The 15,385-nt window shown below is 42.8% G+C and overlaps 1 protein-coding gene across 2 annotated transcripts in view; it reads left to right on the top strand.

Annotated features, from left to right (window-relative positions):
* The first annotated feature begins 9,413 nt into the window (after nucleotides 1-9,413).
* DCP1A (decapping mRNA 1A) overlaps nucleotides 9,414-15,385 on the top strand; it is a 61,154-nt gene continuing 55,182 nt past the window's right edge. For both annotated transcript variants that reach the window (XM_074032476.1, XM_005547394.4), the window contains exons 1-3: nucleotides 9,414-9,574; nucleotides 12,049-12,089; nucleotides 14,709-14,836. Coding sequence is in view for 1 of the 2 variants with exons in the window: in XM_005547394.4 (XP_005547451.1) it covers nucleotides 9,440-9,574; nucleotides 12,049-12,089; nucleotides 14,709-14,836 (304 nt within the window). In the remaining variant the exon portion in view is untranslated. The remainder of the gene's footprint in view (nucleotides 9,575-12,048; nucleotides 12,090-14,708; nucleotides 14,837-15,385) is intronic.

Raw genomic sequence — 15,385 nt, 5'->3', positions numbered from 1 at the left:
ATATTCTAGGTGCATTACTCTAAATGGAACAGCTATTTCTTCCTTTCTAGTTGAAAGCATTTCTGCTCCAGAACTGACAGACTAGCCTAGTTCACATTTCAGAAGTGTAATTCTAGAGAACATCAAGCACCTTTAAAAATACTTTCATAAAGTATCATTTTAAAATACAAAGTTCTGAGACCTTTCTGAGAAACCAAAAGAAAGCATTACTGTCCCAAATATCTGGTAAGGACCTGGAAATGAATTTTACAGTAAGTCCACAATTTTTTGGATCAATCATGAAAAATAAATATAGGTGGAGAAACAGCAGCACAAGGATAACAAGTTTCACTCACGTGTAGCCAGTGTAATTTAAGAGCCTGCCAGGCAGCATAGTAGCAAGATACGTGATCCACCTCGAAGCCAAGGCTAGAAGGTGCTAATCCTAACTCAGCAGATGAGTCATTACATGACCTTGAGAAAATTAGTTAGCTTTAGTTTCCTGGCCCAAAACAGCGAACAGGAATAAGCAGATACTTCCAGAATTAATTTTAAAAATCAGAGAGAGAGAGAGGAAAGGGAAAGAGTGGGGAGAGGGAGAGGTAAAGGAGGGCAGAGAAGAGGGGAAATGTGGGGAGAGAAGAAGAGAATTGAAATGGAGAAACTTGTAAGATTGAAAAGGTGCTGAAGATTGTTCTAGGCTACACTGAAAACATTATGTTTGCTTCCGGAAGCATTAAGCCTCAGAATGAGAATATATTAATACAAGTAAATCAGGCATTATTATTTAATTAGCACTCATGAGAAACAAATGCTTTGTTAGAGGTGGAGTTCAAACCACCATCCCTTCTGTAAGATTTATGCGATAGATGAAGAGAGAGCATCCTAACATTCCAATTAATTCAAGAGATATGTATGTTAGGCCTTGCCTCTGCCAGGCGCTGGGAATATGATGGTCAAAGAGACAGACATGATTCCTAGCTTCATCAAATGAATGAGACAGACCACACATAAATAACTACAACTTGCAGATAAGTGCTATGAAGAAAGTGAAGGAAATGAGTCATGAGGATATCTAAGAAATAACAGAAAGAAGAATGTTTCAGAAAAGGGGAACAGCAAGGACAAAGGACCTGAGACAAGACTGATTTGACATCGTTAAACGAAGTGTATGGGAGGCCATTATTTTGGACTAGCCTCCTGCACTAGGCCTCAGCAGACCAGATGAAACCATATTGGAGTCACTTGTGCTAAGTGACATAACCCAACTGAACTCTGAAAAGGGCCCATTTTCTAAAAACAGGAGAGTCACAGCAACCAATCAGAAGGGCCCTAGTTTACCTGAGCTGGCATAAGGAAATTTCTCTGTTCTAACCCTATAAGGAAAGTAACTTTGAAGTGACCAATCTGCTTTTTGTTTCCTGTTTCTGCTTTCTTCAGCCCTTCTCTGCCTGTAAAGCCAAGCTCCTCTGATCAGCTCATTGGAATAATGATTATATTTTATATACCCAATGCAAGAATGACAAATGAAAGCCAATTAGATCTTTAAACTAAATTTGTTGTCATTTTTTTCTTTTGTAATATATAGAACAGCAAGGTGGCCAGTGGGCTAGTGTGAAATAATTAAGAGGACAATTCTCAGAAAATGGAAATAGAAAGACAGCAGGAGGGCAGATCAAACAGTGTCTCCTGGACCCGCTACAGGCTTTGGATTTTACAATGGAGAAATGGAAAGCCTGCGACTAATTGAAAAAGTTACACAGCTGGTAGGTTAGGAACTAAAGGACTGATTTCCCAACTTGAATTCCAGTGCCTTTCCCTTAGGTCCCATGATGTAAAGCGGCAAGTTTGATTTTTTTTATCACAAAGCCACTCCAAGTGGGGGAGAGGAGGGATTGGATTGATTGGGTTTTAGGTTTTCTTTTTTTTTTTTTTTTTTTTTTGTTGAGACGGAGTCTCTGTCGCCCAGGCTGGAGTGCAGTGGCGCGATTTCGGCTCACTGCAAGTTCCACCTCCCGGGTTCACGCCATTCTCCTGCCTCAGCCTCCCGAGTAGCTGGGACTACAGGCGCCCGCCACCATGCCGGGCTAATTTTTTGAGTTTTTAGAAGAGACGGGGTTTCACCGTGTTAGCCAGGACAGTCTCAATCTCCTGACCTCATGATTCGCCCACCTCGGCCTCCCAAAGTGTTGGGATTACAGGCGTGAGCCACCGCGCCCAGCCCATTTTTTAAAATTATTTTTAATTTTTTTAAAAATAGGCCAGGTTGGGCACGGTGGCTCACACCTGTAATCCCAGCACTTTGCGAGGCCAAGGCAGATGGATCATTTGAGGTCGGGCGTTCAAGACCAGCCTGACCAACACAGAGAAACCCTGTCTCCACTAAAAATACAAAAGTAGTCAGGCATGGTGGCACATGCCTGTAATCCCAGCTACTTGGGAGGCTGAGGCAGGAGAATCGCTTGAACCCGGAGGCAGAGGTTGCTGTGAGCCGAGATCACGCCATTGCACTCCAGCCTGGGCACAAGAGTGAAACTCCATCTCAAAAAAAAAAATAGGTCAAGCATGGTGGTATGCACCTGTACGCCCAGCTACTTGGGAGGCTGAGGCGGGAGGAATGCTTGAGCCCAGGAGTTTGAGGCCAGCCTCAACTCCTGGGAAATTAGCAAGCAAATATAGCTATATTGGGAAATATAGCAAGACCCAATTTCTCTCTCACACACACACAAGTTGACATACATGGAACACACCTCAAAAGTTGAAACCACCATTGCAAAGTTTCTGACACTGACAAAAGTCTAGCATGGCTGACCCTATCTTCCTTCTAGCCTCACAGGCTGGCTGTTCTTGCTCATTTCTGGGCACAGACCAAGCTAATGATGACAGGAATTTAGTTTATAGTTTAACTTGGAAGCAGGCATGATAATAATCTCTCCCTAAAACCAACCCCCTCCTTGCTCAGGGACTGAAGCCACCTTTGTAAAAGTAACGAAAGGCCATGAGACTAGGATTAGGGGAGGGACCTGAATTCTACTAAAATGCAGGCATAGTTTCTATAATCCCTTACTGCTCAGGAGTCAGGTGGCCAAAGGTCACAAGATTTGTAACTTCCTCCATTGCTCCTATAGATAACATCACTGTCACAGACCCTAAGATTTGTCTTTTGAGATATTTTTTCAGACTTTGCATTCTGGCAACTGAGTGGTGACCCCATCTGGACCCGTGATTCATGACTCAACTGGTCCTGTGGCCCCCACTCAGAGGCAGACTCAGTGCATGAGGACAGTTTTCCACACCCCTATGATTCCATCACCAACCAATCAGTAGCATGCATTCCCTAGCCCACTACCCACCAAATTATCCGTAAAAACCCCAACCTCTGAGTTCTCCGGAAGGCTAATTTGAATAATAACTCTAAGCCTTCCATTTGGCTAGCTCTGCATTTATAAAATTCTTTCTCGGCCAGGCGTGGTGGCTCACGCCTGTAATCCCAGCACTTTAGGAAGCCCAGGAGGGCAGATCAAGAGGTCAGGAGTTTGAGACCAGCCTGGCCAATGTAGTGAAACCGTGTCTCTACTAAAAATACAAAAATTAGTTGGGTGTGGTGGCACGCGCCTGTAGTCCCAGCTACCCAGGAGGCTGAGGCAAAAGAATCGCCTGAACCCAGGAGGTGGAGGTTGCAGTGAGCCCAGATCATGCCACTGCACTCCAGCCTGGGCAACAGAGCAAGACTTCATCTCAAAAAAAAAAAAAAAAAAAAAAAAAACCTCTTTCTTTACTGTAATACCATGGTCTCAGTAAATTGGTTTTGTCTGTGCAGCAGGCAGGAAGAACACATTGGGCGACTACGAAGTGACTGTAGGTTACTGTGTATAGAATAGAGCCTCTTTCCCCCCTCTGTCACTCAGCTTCCTCCCCTCCTTCCTAGTAGTCTTGTGTGTGGCCTTGAAGTAGTTGGGTTTCAAGAGGACATTCAATCACGAATATTTATTGAGAGTCTACTCTATGCCAGGAGCTGAGCTAGGTACTGGGGGCCTAAAAAGACTAAGATGCCATCTCGCCCTCTCAGAGTCTATTGTGTAAAGACACAAGAAAGGTCTTAAGGTTTGATTCACAAATACAAGGCAAAATTAGGCCTCATGACAAATGAAGATGAATTTCAAGTCCAAAATATTCCCATTATCTTTAATATGTCCTAAGAGCTATATGGGGCATCAGAGCATGTTTAGGGGCATGCAAATATGTGTTTTGGAGTGATTTTCCTTTTTTGTTTTTTTTGTTTGTTTGTTTTTGTTTGTTTGTTTTGAGATGGAGTCAAATATGTGTTTTGGAGTGATTTTCTTTTTTTGATTTTGTTTGTTTGTTTGTTTTGAGATGGAGTCTCACTCTGTCGCCCAGGCTGGAGTGCAGTGGTGCAACCTCGGCTCACTGCAAACTCCACCTCCTGGGTTCATGCCATTCTCCTGCCTCAGCCTCCCGAGTAGCTGGGACTACAGGCGCCCGCCACCATGCCCGGCTAATTTTTTGTATTTTTAGCAGAGACGGGGGTTTCACCGTGTTAGCCAGGATGGTCTCGATCTCCTGACCTTGTGATCCGCCCGCCTTGGCCTCCCAAAGTGCTGGGATTACAGGCGTAAGCCATCGCACCTGGCCCGGAGTGATTTTCTATTCCAAATATGAAAACTCCCTAAAATAACTTGGTGTTCTTTACTAGCCTAGCCCTGCTCAATCAAAAATAGTAAATTAAAATGAAATGTCTTAGATTATTTTAGGAAATCTATGTAAGAAAAAAATCTAAATTCAGTTTCAAGAGTGCCTTTTGAATTTTGTACCAGATGAATGTATGTTTTTTAAACATTAAAGTGCAGATTTTTAAAAATTAGGGTGCAGATTTTTAAAACAGATTGAAGGTAGGTAGAGAGGAACAGGGCTCTTACCTGCAGCCACTGGAAGGAAGAAAGGCATTTGGGGTGTGTAGGAAAGGATCCCAGGGTAGAAGATAGGAGTCCCTAGATTCTAATACTGGATCCTCTGTGACTAGTGTGGAATTTTGAGCCAGTGATTTCTCCCCACAGGTTTCAATTAAATCATCTGTCAAATGAGGATGACCACATCTTCTTTACCTCACCACTGAGCTGTGAAATGAACCAGAGGCCTTACCTTTTCCCCCTAAACTCCCAGTCATCCCTGGAACACCAATTTGAACATCATCTCCTTCAGGAAGCCCTCCTAGAATTTCCCAGCCAGTTAGCAGCTCTGTCCTCTGGATTTCAAAGAGAAATGTCTCTAGCATCATCCCTGTTTCCTTGCACTGTCCTACTTTCTTTTTCCCCCCAGAGCCAGGAATGTCTTAAACAGAATGAGATGCTCCCAAGGGGCCACCAGCTCACAATTAGGAGTTAAATAAATACTGACTTAAGAGTGAATGAACGATCCCTGTGTCTTTGTCCACATTTGTACATGCTTACATGATTCTGCAAAGAATCTAAATTTCTCTTTACATTAACAAACAAGGGGGCTGGGCATGGTGGCTCATGACTGTAATCTCAGCATTTTTGTTAACCAGGACAGCCCTGATGAAATAACTGGGAAAGTTCCTTTTTGGGGGGTGGGGTGGGAGTGGGGTGATGGAGTCTCACTGTCGCCCAGGCTGGAGTGCAGTGGTGTGATCTCGGCTAACTGCAAGCTCTGCCTCCTGGGTTCACGCCATTCTCCTGCCTCAGCGTCCTGAGTAGCTGGGACTACAGGCGCCCGCGACCACGCCTGGCTAATTTTTTATATGTTTAGTAGAGACAGGGTTTCACCATGTTAGCCAGGATGGTCACGATCTCCTGACCCCATGATCCACTCACCTCAGCCTCCCAAAGTGCTGGGATTACAGGTGTGAGCCACCACGCCCAGCCTCCTTTTTCTTATTGTTTTTCTTTGGCCCCTTTATCTATAGGCACTGCTGCTTAAAGAAACCAGATGGCGCCAGAGCTTCTTGACCCCTGACCAGATGCCAGAGGAAGACAAGACACCACAAAACCAGCGCAAACGGGGACAGGCAAACCCTAGGTGCCTTTAGATCATGAACATCTCATTATAATGCTAAAATTCCCTTCCCTAACAGAAAATCTCTGCCATTTTGTGTACATATAATGTATGAAGATGCACGTTTATGAATTGAGCCTGCGTGTCTAGAGTCCCACCCTGCACATACTAACAATCCTTTCCTGCCCCATAGGAATAAAGGCAATAAACCTCTTGCCTTTTATTCTTCAAGAAAAGACGCTTTCAGTGGAACAGCTCACCTGCTCCATTCCCTGGCAAATGAATAAAACCTGACTGCCTTTTTCAATGGGATGTTCTTTGTTTGTGACTGATACACAGTGGGGAAAAAACTCATTTTATCAGTGACACTTTGGGAGACCCAGGCCAGAGGATTGGTTGAGGCCAGGAGTTTGAGACCAGCCTGGGCAACAGAGCCAGACCCCATCTCTACATTAAAAAACAAAAAAAAAAATTTACATTAGCCAGGTGTGCTGGCACACAATTCAGGTTGTTCCACCTTTCTGGACAGAACCAATATACATCTTAAATGTATTTGATGCCTCATGTCTCCCAAAAATGTATAAAACCAGGCTGTGCCCCAACCACTTTGGGCACATGTTCTCAGGATCTCCTGAGAGCTGTGTCAAGGGCTATGGTCACTCATAGTTGGATCAGAATAAATTTCTTCAACTATTTTACAGAGATTGACTCTTCTCAGTGACACAATCACAAAAAACAGTGGTCTTGGGATGTAAAATAATAGGCAATACAAATATTCAGTGTTATTTTCTTGAAAATATGGTTTTATCTTGCAAAAATTTTCAATTCTGTTGGGGACGTCAATTTTTTTTTCTTTCCAGACGTGGTCTTGCTATGTTGCTCAGGCTGGTCTTGAACTCCTGACCTCAAGTGATCCCCACCTCAGCCTACCAAATAGCTGGGACTTACAGGTACACACCACCATGCCCCACTTTTTTTTTTTTTAGATGGAATTTCGCCCTCTGTTGCCCAAGCTCTGGAGTGTAGTGGTGCAATCTTGCCTTACTGCAACCTCTGTCTCCTGGGTTCAAGCTATTCTCATGTCTCAGCTTGCTGAGTAGCTGGGATTACAGGCATGTGCCACCATGCCCGGCTAATTTTTGTATTTTTAGTATAGATGGGGTTTCACCATGTTGGCCAGGCTGGTCTCCAACTTCTGACCTCAAGGGATCTACCTTCCTCAGCCTCCCAGAGTGTTGGGATTACAGGCGTGAGCCAACACACCCGGCTATCATGCCCTTTTTGTTGTTGTTGTTGTTGTTGTTGTTGTTGTTGTTGTTGTTGAGTCTTGCTCTGTCACCCAGGCTGGAGTGCAATGGCGCCATCTTGGCTCACTGCAACCTCCGCCTCCTGGGTTCAAGCAATTCTCCTGTCTCAGCCTCCCAAGTAGCTGGGACTATATAGGTGTGCACCACCACACCCGGCTAATTTTTGTATTTTCAGTAGAGACGGGGTTTCATCATATTGGCCAGGCAGGTCTTGAACTCCTGACCTCAGGCGATCTGCCCACCTCAGCCTCCCAATGTGCTGGGATTACAGGCATAAGTCACCACACCCGGCATCCATGCCCTTTTTAATGAAAGAAATGTTGCTTTTTAAGAAGTCTGGCGGGGATGGAACTCCCTATAGTCTCCATGATTTGTTTTACTTGTTAGCTAGTACCTGACTCTTTAAAATGCTCTAAAATGCTCAACAGATATTTACCAAAGGAATGAGTGATCTGCTTAATGCTTTAAATGAAGCAAGATAAATTAAACCCTTCATGGACTCTTCCCAGGACTGGACAAAAATATTTATGTGAGTCAGTCGCGGTGGCTCACGCCTGTAATCCCAGCATTTTGGGAGGCCGAGGAGGGCAGATCACCTGAGGTCAGGAGTTCAAAATCAGCCTGGCCAATGTGGTGAAACCTCATCTCTACTAAAAAAAATACAAAAATTAGCTGGGCGTGGTGGCGGGCGCCTGTAATCCCAGCTACTCAGGAGGCTGACGCAAGAGAATCGCTTAAACCCGGGAGGCAGAGATTGCAGTGAGCTGAGATCGCGCCACTGCACTCCAGTCTGGGTGACAGAGCAAAACTCCATTTCAAAAAAAGAAAAGAGCACTTTGGGAGGCTGAAGCGGGCGGATCACCTGAGGTCAGGAGTTCAAGACCTGCCTGGCCAACGTCATGAAACCCCATTTCTACTAAAAAAAAAAAAAAAAAAAAGGAAAGAAAAAATTAGCCAGGTGTGGTGGCGGGCGCCTGTAATTCCAGCTAAATGGGAGGCTGAGGCAGGAGAATCGCTTGAAACCTGGAGGCAGAAGTTGTAGTGAGCTTGAGATTGCGCCACTGCACTCCTGCCTGCGCGACAGAGCAAGACTCCGTTTCAAAAAGTAACAAAGAAAAGGGCCAGGCGCGGTGGCTCAAGCCCGTAATCTCAGCACTTTGGAAGGCCAAGGCGGGTGGATCACCTGAGGTCAGGAATTCGAGACTAGCCTGGCCAACATGGCGAAATCCCGTCTCTACTAAAAACAAAAATTATCAGGGCATGGTGGCGTGCCCCTGTAATCCCAGCTACTCGGGACGCTGAGACAGGAGAATCGCTTGAATCTTCGAGGCGGAGGTTGCAGTGAGTCGAGATCGCGCCACTGCACTCCAGCCTGGGCGATAAGAGCGAAACTCCCTCTCAAAAAAAAAAAAAAAAAAAAAAGGACAGAAATACAGAAAAAGAAAAAAAAATCCACTTGTACCTTCTGCTAATCAGTGTATATTCAGGGTAACTTGAATCTATGCTCCTGGGTTGCAATCCTCAAGCTTGGCCCAAATAAACTCTCTGCTTGCATTAACTTTGCCCCATCTTCTTTCTTTTAGGTCGATATATCCATACCTAAGATCTAGGGTAATTTTCTAGGCTTCTCGCCTCTCCCTTTCTTCCATGCTTTTCTGTGCTTTCTAAACGGGCCCAGTAGAGTTCTGCATTTCCACATTCCACAGAGGTGTTTTCCTTCTGTGGCCCCGGGCCCTGCCAGACAGCGAACCGCGAAGCCGGAACTTCGGCGGTCTCCAGCCTTTGCCTGGAAAGAGCTCGGCAAGCTAGCTAGAGATTAGATCCCAGGACCTAGTCGTTTTAGCTCAGGGAAGGGAAGCGCCGGACGCCAGCCTGCAAGCTCCACTGCGCAGCCGTGGACACCGCCCCACGTCGTAGGGCAGTGGACCCTGACAACGCCGGAACCCGGCGCCCGGTGCGTGCGCTTGGCGGACCAGAATGGCTAACGTACCGCCATGCCGCGAGGCCCACGTAGAGGCGGAAGTTGATGGGACTGACGCAGATGGGGGAACCTTGCCTCGATGGCACTTTCCTGTCCGCGACTCCGCCCCCGCCAGAGGGGCTAGGTTCCGGGATTCAAGATGGAGGCGCTGAGTCGAGCTGGGCAGGAGATGAGCCTGGCGGCCCTGAAGCAACACGACCCTTACATCACCAGCATCGCAGACCTCACGGGCCAGGTTGCTCTGTACACCTTCTGCCCCAAGGCCAACCAGTGGGTGAGTGCCGCCTGGCTCTGAGGACGGCCGCCCGGCCGCTGCGGTCTCTTAAAGGGGCCGCGCGGGTTGCTGTGGGGTGGGGGACACAGCAAGAGGCCAGGGAGGTGAAGACGGGGCCAGGGACTGGCGAAGAGCCGAGCCAGAGCCTGAGGGGTGTCGGGTCCACCTGAGATTGGGGGATAGGAGTGAGAGAAGTGGCTCGAGACATCCCAAGAAAAAGCCAGTGGAGGGGAGGATTGGAGCAGGATCAGTCCCTTGGCGTCGGGTCTGGGGACGTGGGCGACCTGCCTTCTTTGCAGATACATTGGGAGTTATGAGACCGGTGGGGTCAAAAGAGTGCCTGAAAGCTTGTGTTTGAGGCTTTGCGGATTATTAGATAAATTACATGTACATTGTCTATAAAATAAACACTCCTTCTCTCCCCCGGCAGACGTAAATGAGAGCCCCTTTCGCAGAGGTCATTTGGATTTAAAGCTTAAAATCCAATTAGTTTCGATTCTTGGAAGGGGGAGTGCGGTGGGTCTGGCTTTAATCGAACTACACAGTTTCGGAAAAGATTTCAAGGCACTTAGGAAAAGGGCTTCCATGTTCACTGGATCCCCGAAGACCTTTGTACAAACAAGAGAGACCCTGTAAATGTGTTTTGTTCCACCTATGATGCTGGTGATGTCATCTCTGAATGTTCCCCTCAGACTCAGTACTTTCTGGCTTTCGTGCACTGGAGAGGGTCCGAAAAGTTACATTCAGTCTGTTCACTGATTCTTGTTAGCCCCTGCTTGAAGCTTTGTTAGTTGTTTAAAAACAACTAGCATAATTTCCCACTTTCTTGTAATTGACCCTTCCTAATTAACTCATTCGGTTACAGGCTTTACACTTAGAAAATAGTATGTAAATGTTTGTTGGATTGAATTCACCAATGACTGGAGTTCTCATTTCAATAAGATGTGAAATCCTTAAACTAACAACTCTGGAAGATGACTGTAGTATGTCGTTTACCCTATAATACAGATGCGTAGATTATTTTTATTAGTAATTTATCGAAAATCATTTGGCATTTATGAACAGTTAATTCAGATGAAGAGAGTTTTTATAATCACTTTGTTTATCTTTGCCTCCTGGAAGAGAAGGAGGTATGGGAAGCCACAAGGAATAAAATTGTAGATTGTTTTTTAAATGTAGCTATTTTAGACATTGCCTTAGTTTGAAATTTTATGAATCTTTTTTCTTTTCTTGGCATATATGTAAATTTGTGAAATATGGATTGCAGACCAAGGGTGAAGACTTGGGGCTAGGACTTTTTACTAAAGAGTTTTTCTAGTTTTTCACAAAGGCTTTCAATATTTTAAAATTTTACATTGGGGAGTTCTGTTTTAAATAAGAAATACAAGCTATAATAACCTGAATTGAAAAATAAGCTGCTACCATTTATTTGGATCCTGGCACGTAGAGCATAACAAAAATCTTTTCTCTCTTTGTTGTTATTTTTACAGTGAGTTGTAACTTTACATGATGTTTTCTGGTGGGCAAGTTTTCTTTTACTGTAAGACAGTTGATTACCAATTTCTTATAGTAATAACCTAACGTTTTAAAGGTAAGAAAAAGCCTCTGAATCCTTAGGAAGGAAAATAATGATATTTAAGCTAGGGTAGTACTTCTGGAAGAAATCAAGATGATCAATTTTCTAAATTTTTTAATCCCAGCACATTCAATATATGACCAACATTTAAAATGTTAATAATGTGTTGATTACAGTAAAATATTTAGGTCCATTGTAGGCTGTAAATTGCAGACTAATAAGCTTATTTATTTTTTAAAAAACACTGAACTGTGTTTAAAACCTAAATACTCTTGTCACAGAAAATGACCTATGGTAAAGGCCTGTAATAATTACTGTGAGGCAGGGTATACTTTCAGTATTCATGATTCTTCAAGTTCTAAAAATAACAAGCTGGTTTTGTTTGGTAGGAATTCTTAACCACAAAATTTACTAGTTGTGAAAATGTACGAAAACTCCCCAGTGATGAAACAAAGTATCCTGTAAAAAAATTTCATTCCTTTCCTTTTTTAAAATTAACTTGGATAAACTTTAAAAGAGAAAAAATTGCAGTATACAGGACCTTAGCCTTGAAGTTAAGAAATCTGGCTAAAACATTTTAGCTATAAAAAGTGAAGGTTTATTCTATGATTTTCTCCTTTACTAATTAAAAAAGAAAAATGCTGCAGATACAGATATGTTGCTGGATTAAACATTGCGTATGCTTATGTATGCATCAGTAGCACTGAAAGCATACATTAGAAATGGTAACCACAATTTGTGGAATGAGAGGGAGACTTTATCTGTTCCAAAGTGGTTAATTTTATAATAAATGAAATGAAACAATTTGATCTTAAACGTGAAGCATTACTTCTCCATTGGGACTGTTTGGGGTCTGATTATGGGGAAAAAAAACTAATGGACTCATTGTCTTTCATAGGAGAAAACTGATATAGAAGGGACCTTATTTGTATATCGAAGGTAAGTTTTTAAAATATGTGTATTTGTTTTTAACAGTTTAATGGTGAACAATGTCAAACGGTTCAATTCTGTTGTACATTTGTCTTTGGAACCTTCCTGCTAGTCCCCTTCAAGTTTTCATCTTTCCCTAGCTGTGAAATCTTAACCAGGTTCTTTCTTTTCTCTGAGCCTTTCTGTGATTCAGAATAAACTGAACTAGAATTTATGTTAAAAGTCTAGCAAAGCAATTTCAAAATAATAATGATTGAGTCTAAAACAGATACCTGCCTCTCTCTCTCCCTACCCCCATATTAGAAAGAAAAAAAAAAGATATATATTTGGGGAAAAGATAATACATAGACTAGCTCTGTAAAATAATGTTTTTCATTACCTCTGTTGTTTTATTACTGCATGGGTGGTTGTCTTTTATGACTGGTTCTGTCCTCTTTCCCAACCCCTAGAAGTTCTAGATTTTGTACAGTGTCTTGTTTGAGAGTTCTTTAGAAAGCTTGGATTATGCATAATGGCATATTTTTTATTTTTAACTTATTCAAAAATTCATTATCTTTAAGATTGGTTTGCAAATTGCAACTGTTTTGTTAGGCAGCTTCTGGGGCCTAAAGACAACTGACAGTATATGATAGTCATGGGGTGCTTGTTTTCCTGGATTCCTCTAAGGTCTTACTCTGACAAGGACAGGTTCCTTCCCTTGTTTTCTAAAGCTTGAGTCAGCAGGAGTTATTACTGGTATCTGGTCTTTTCCCTTTTTTTTTGCATTGAGTTGCTTTTTAAGGATTGCCTTTCTCCATTGATGCCAATTTAAAATAATTTGTCAAATACTCTTCCAAATTTTGATACAAAGCCTTGAGATCTTATCTAAATGCACTCCATTTTTTTCTTCTTTTAAGTGTAATTCTTTGATATTTGTACACCAAGCTCTTCTTTCTTAGACACTTTGTTTGTTCGCTGCTATACATCTTTCTTCTTTTAAAAAGAAAGGGATCGGCCAGACGCAGTGGCTCACGCCTGTAATCCCAGCACTTTGGGAGGCCGAGGCAGGTGGTTCACGAGGTCAGGAGATAGAGACCATCCTAGCTAACACGGTGAAACCCCATCTCTACTAAAAATACAAAAAAATCAGCTGGGCGTGATGGTGGGTGCCTATAGTCCCAGCTACTCGGGAGGCTGAGGCAGGAGAATAGCGTGAACCCAGGAGGTAGAGCTTACAGTGAGCCGAGGTCAAACCATTGCACTCCAGCCTGGGTGACAGAGCGAGACTCTCATAAAATAAATAAACAGATAAATAAATAGGAAGGGATCTTTACCCTCACTCCCTTCATTACTCTTCATTAGCAGTATAAATCTCTAGAAACTCTGTTATTAGAACCTTAGTTTCTATGATATTTGGAAAAGGTACTTTACTGGCTTTATTGTTATCATACAGAGGCACTGATTATAGAAAGTAGGAGATTTAGTGTAGTGGTGGCTGGATTTAATACAATTCACAGAGTCTAATATGGTACTGATTCTAATTAAATGAGACGCAAGAAACTGTGTTTGGAAAATGTGAGACTATTTTGTGTACCTTGGATAAAGGTATACCAAGATGTCAGACTATCACTTTGCAGAGATTACTTCGTATAGTAGAAGCTTGGATTTGGAGTCAAAAAACCTGAAACTGAATCCGAATTACATTATTTGTAACTCATTATTTGTGTGACCTCAGGCACAGTCCTTAATCATTCAAAGCTTGTCTTCTAGTCTGTAGAATAGTGTTAACACCCCATATATATCGTAGAGAAACAAACGAAAAACTATGAAATGTTAGGTACATGTGAAGAGTAAGGGATCATATACCGAATCCCTCTGATACGGGAACCAAGGATGTTTCCTATTGTAGGATTCAAGGCATTTTCTGTCTAACTCAGGAGCACTATGTAAAGATCTGTTTGGTGCAAGAAAAACCATTATTGTAATGATGGGCAGCCATTATAGCCAATCCAATGGAATGATATTTCATTCAGCAACTGTGTGTCTATATTGGGATGTATGTGTGAAAAAAGTAAGACAAAAGCTCCATTTGCATGGGGCTTACATCCTAGTGGGGGCAGGACAATAAATATTAAAAATAAGTAGTATGGATAAAAGAGAAAGGTTAGAGGTATTGAGCTTGGGAACATTAAAAAGGGTAGTTCAAGTAGGCCTCATGAAAAAGGTGACATCTGAACAAAGGCTTGCAGGAGATGAGATAGCTGTGCAGCTTCTGGGGCCGTAATCCAGGAAGAGGTCTTTAGGTAGAAGCACACATGCAGAGAGAGTGGCAAGGAGCCCAGTGTGGCTGGAGAGGAGGAGGTGGGGAAGAGCCATAGGAAATGAAGTTAGAGGGGGAATACATCAGGTGGGGCCTTGGTGGCCTCAGTAAGGACTTTGACCTTTACTCTGAGAGACTGTCTTTGGAGACTTCTCATCAGAGGAAGAATATGATCTGACTTAAATGTTTTGTTTACAGGTGTAAGTGCTTGATAATATTGTATGTTCTAACGTACTCTTTTCTGAAATGAAAATAAAGCACATAGTAGATAACATTTCTACAGATTAAATGGTAACTGCATATTTTTTTTTCCTTCTATTAAATCTAAGGTCAGCTTCCCCTTACCATGGTTTTACCATTGTGAATCGACTAAATATGCACAATCTAGTTGAACCAGTGAATAAAGATTTGGAATTTCAGCTCCATGAACCATTTCTTCTGTATAGAAATGCAAGCTGTGAGTATATCTGTTTTATTATAGTTATTACATTTAAAATCGAGTGACTTTAGTTTCTATCAATCCATTATTTAGTAAGTTTCAAATTACAAAACAAAATATGGCCTATACTTTATGATTATAAATGAGTCTGTTAGAAAGATCAGACGTTTTAAACTGGGCTCTGAGACCAGACGTGGTGGCTCACGCCTGTAATCCCAATACTTTGGGAGACCGAGGAGGGCAGATTACCTGAGGTCAGGAGTTCGAGACCGCCCAGGCCAACATGATGAAACCCCATCTCTACTAAAAATACAGAAAAAAATTAGCCGGACTTGGTGGTGGGCACCTGTAATCACTTGAACCTGGCAGGTAGAGGTTGCAGCGAGCCGAGATCGCGCCATTGCACTCCAGCCTGGGCAACAGAGTGAGACTCTGTCTCAAAAAAATAAATAAATATACTGGGGTCTGAAACTAGAAACATTCTTTTGTATATAATTTTGTTTACTATTTCATTTACTAGCACTACATTTATGTTGTTGGTTTATTAAAATAAGGTTTATGCCTTTG

The sequence above is a fragment of the Macaca fascicularis genome, chromosome 2 (assembly GCF_037993035.2).
Source record: "Macaca fascicularis isolate 582-1 chromosome 2, T2T-MFA8v1.1".
NCBI lineage: Eukaryota > Metazoa > Chordata > Mammalia > Primates > Cercopithecidae > Macaca > Macaca fascicularis.
Note: the sequence above shows the minus strand (reverse complement) of the source record. Positions and strands in the feature narration are given on the sequence as shown.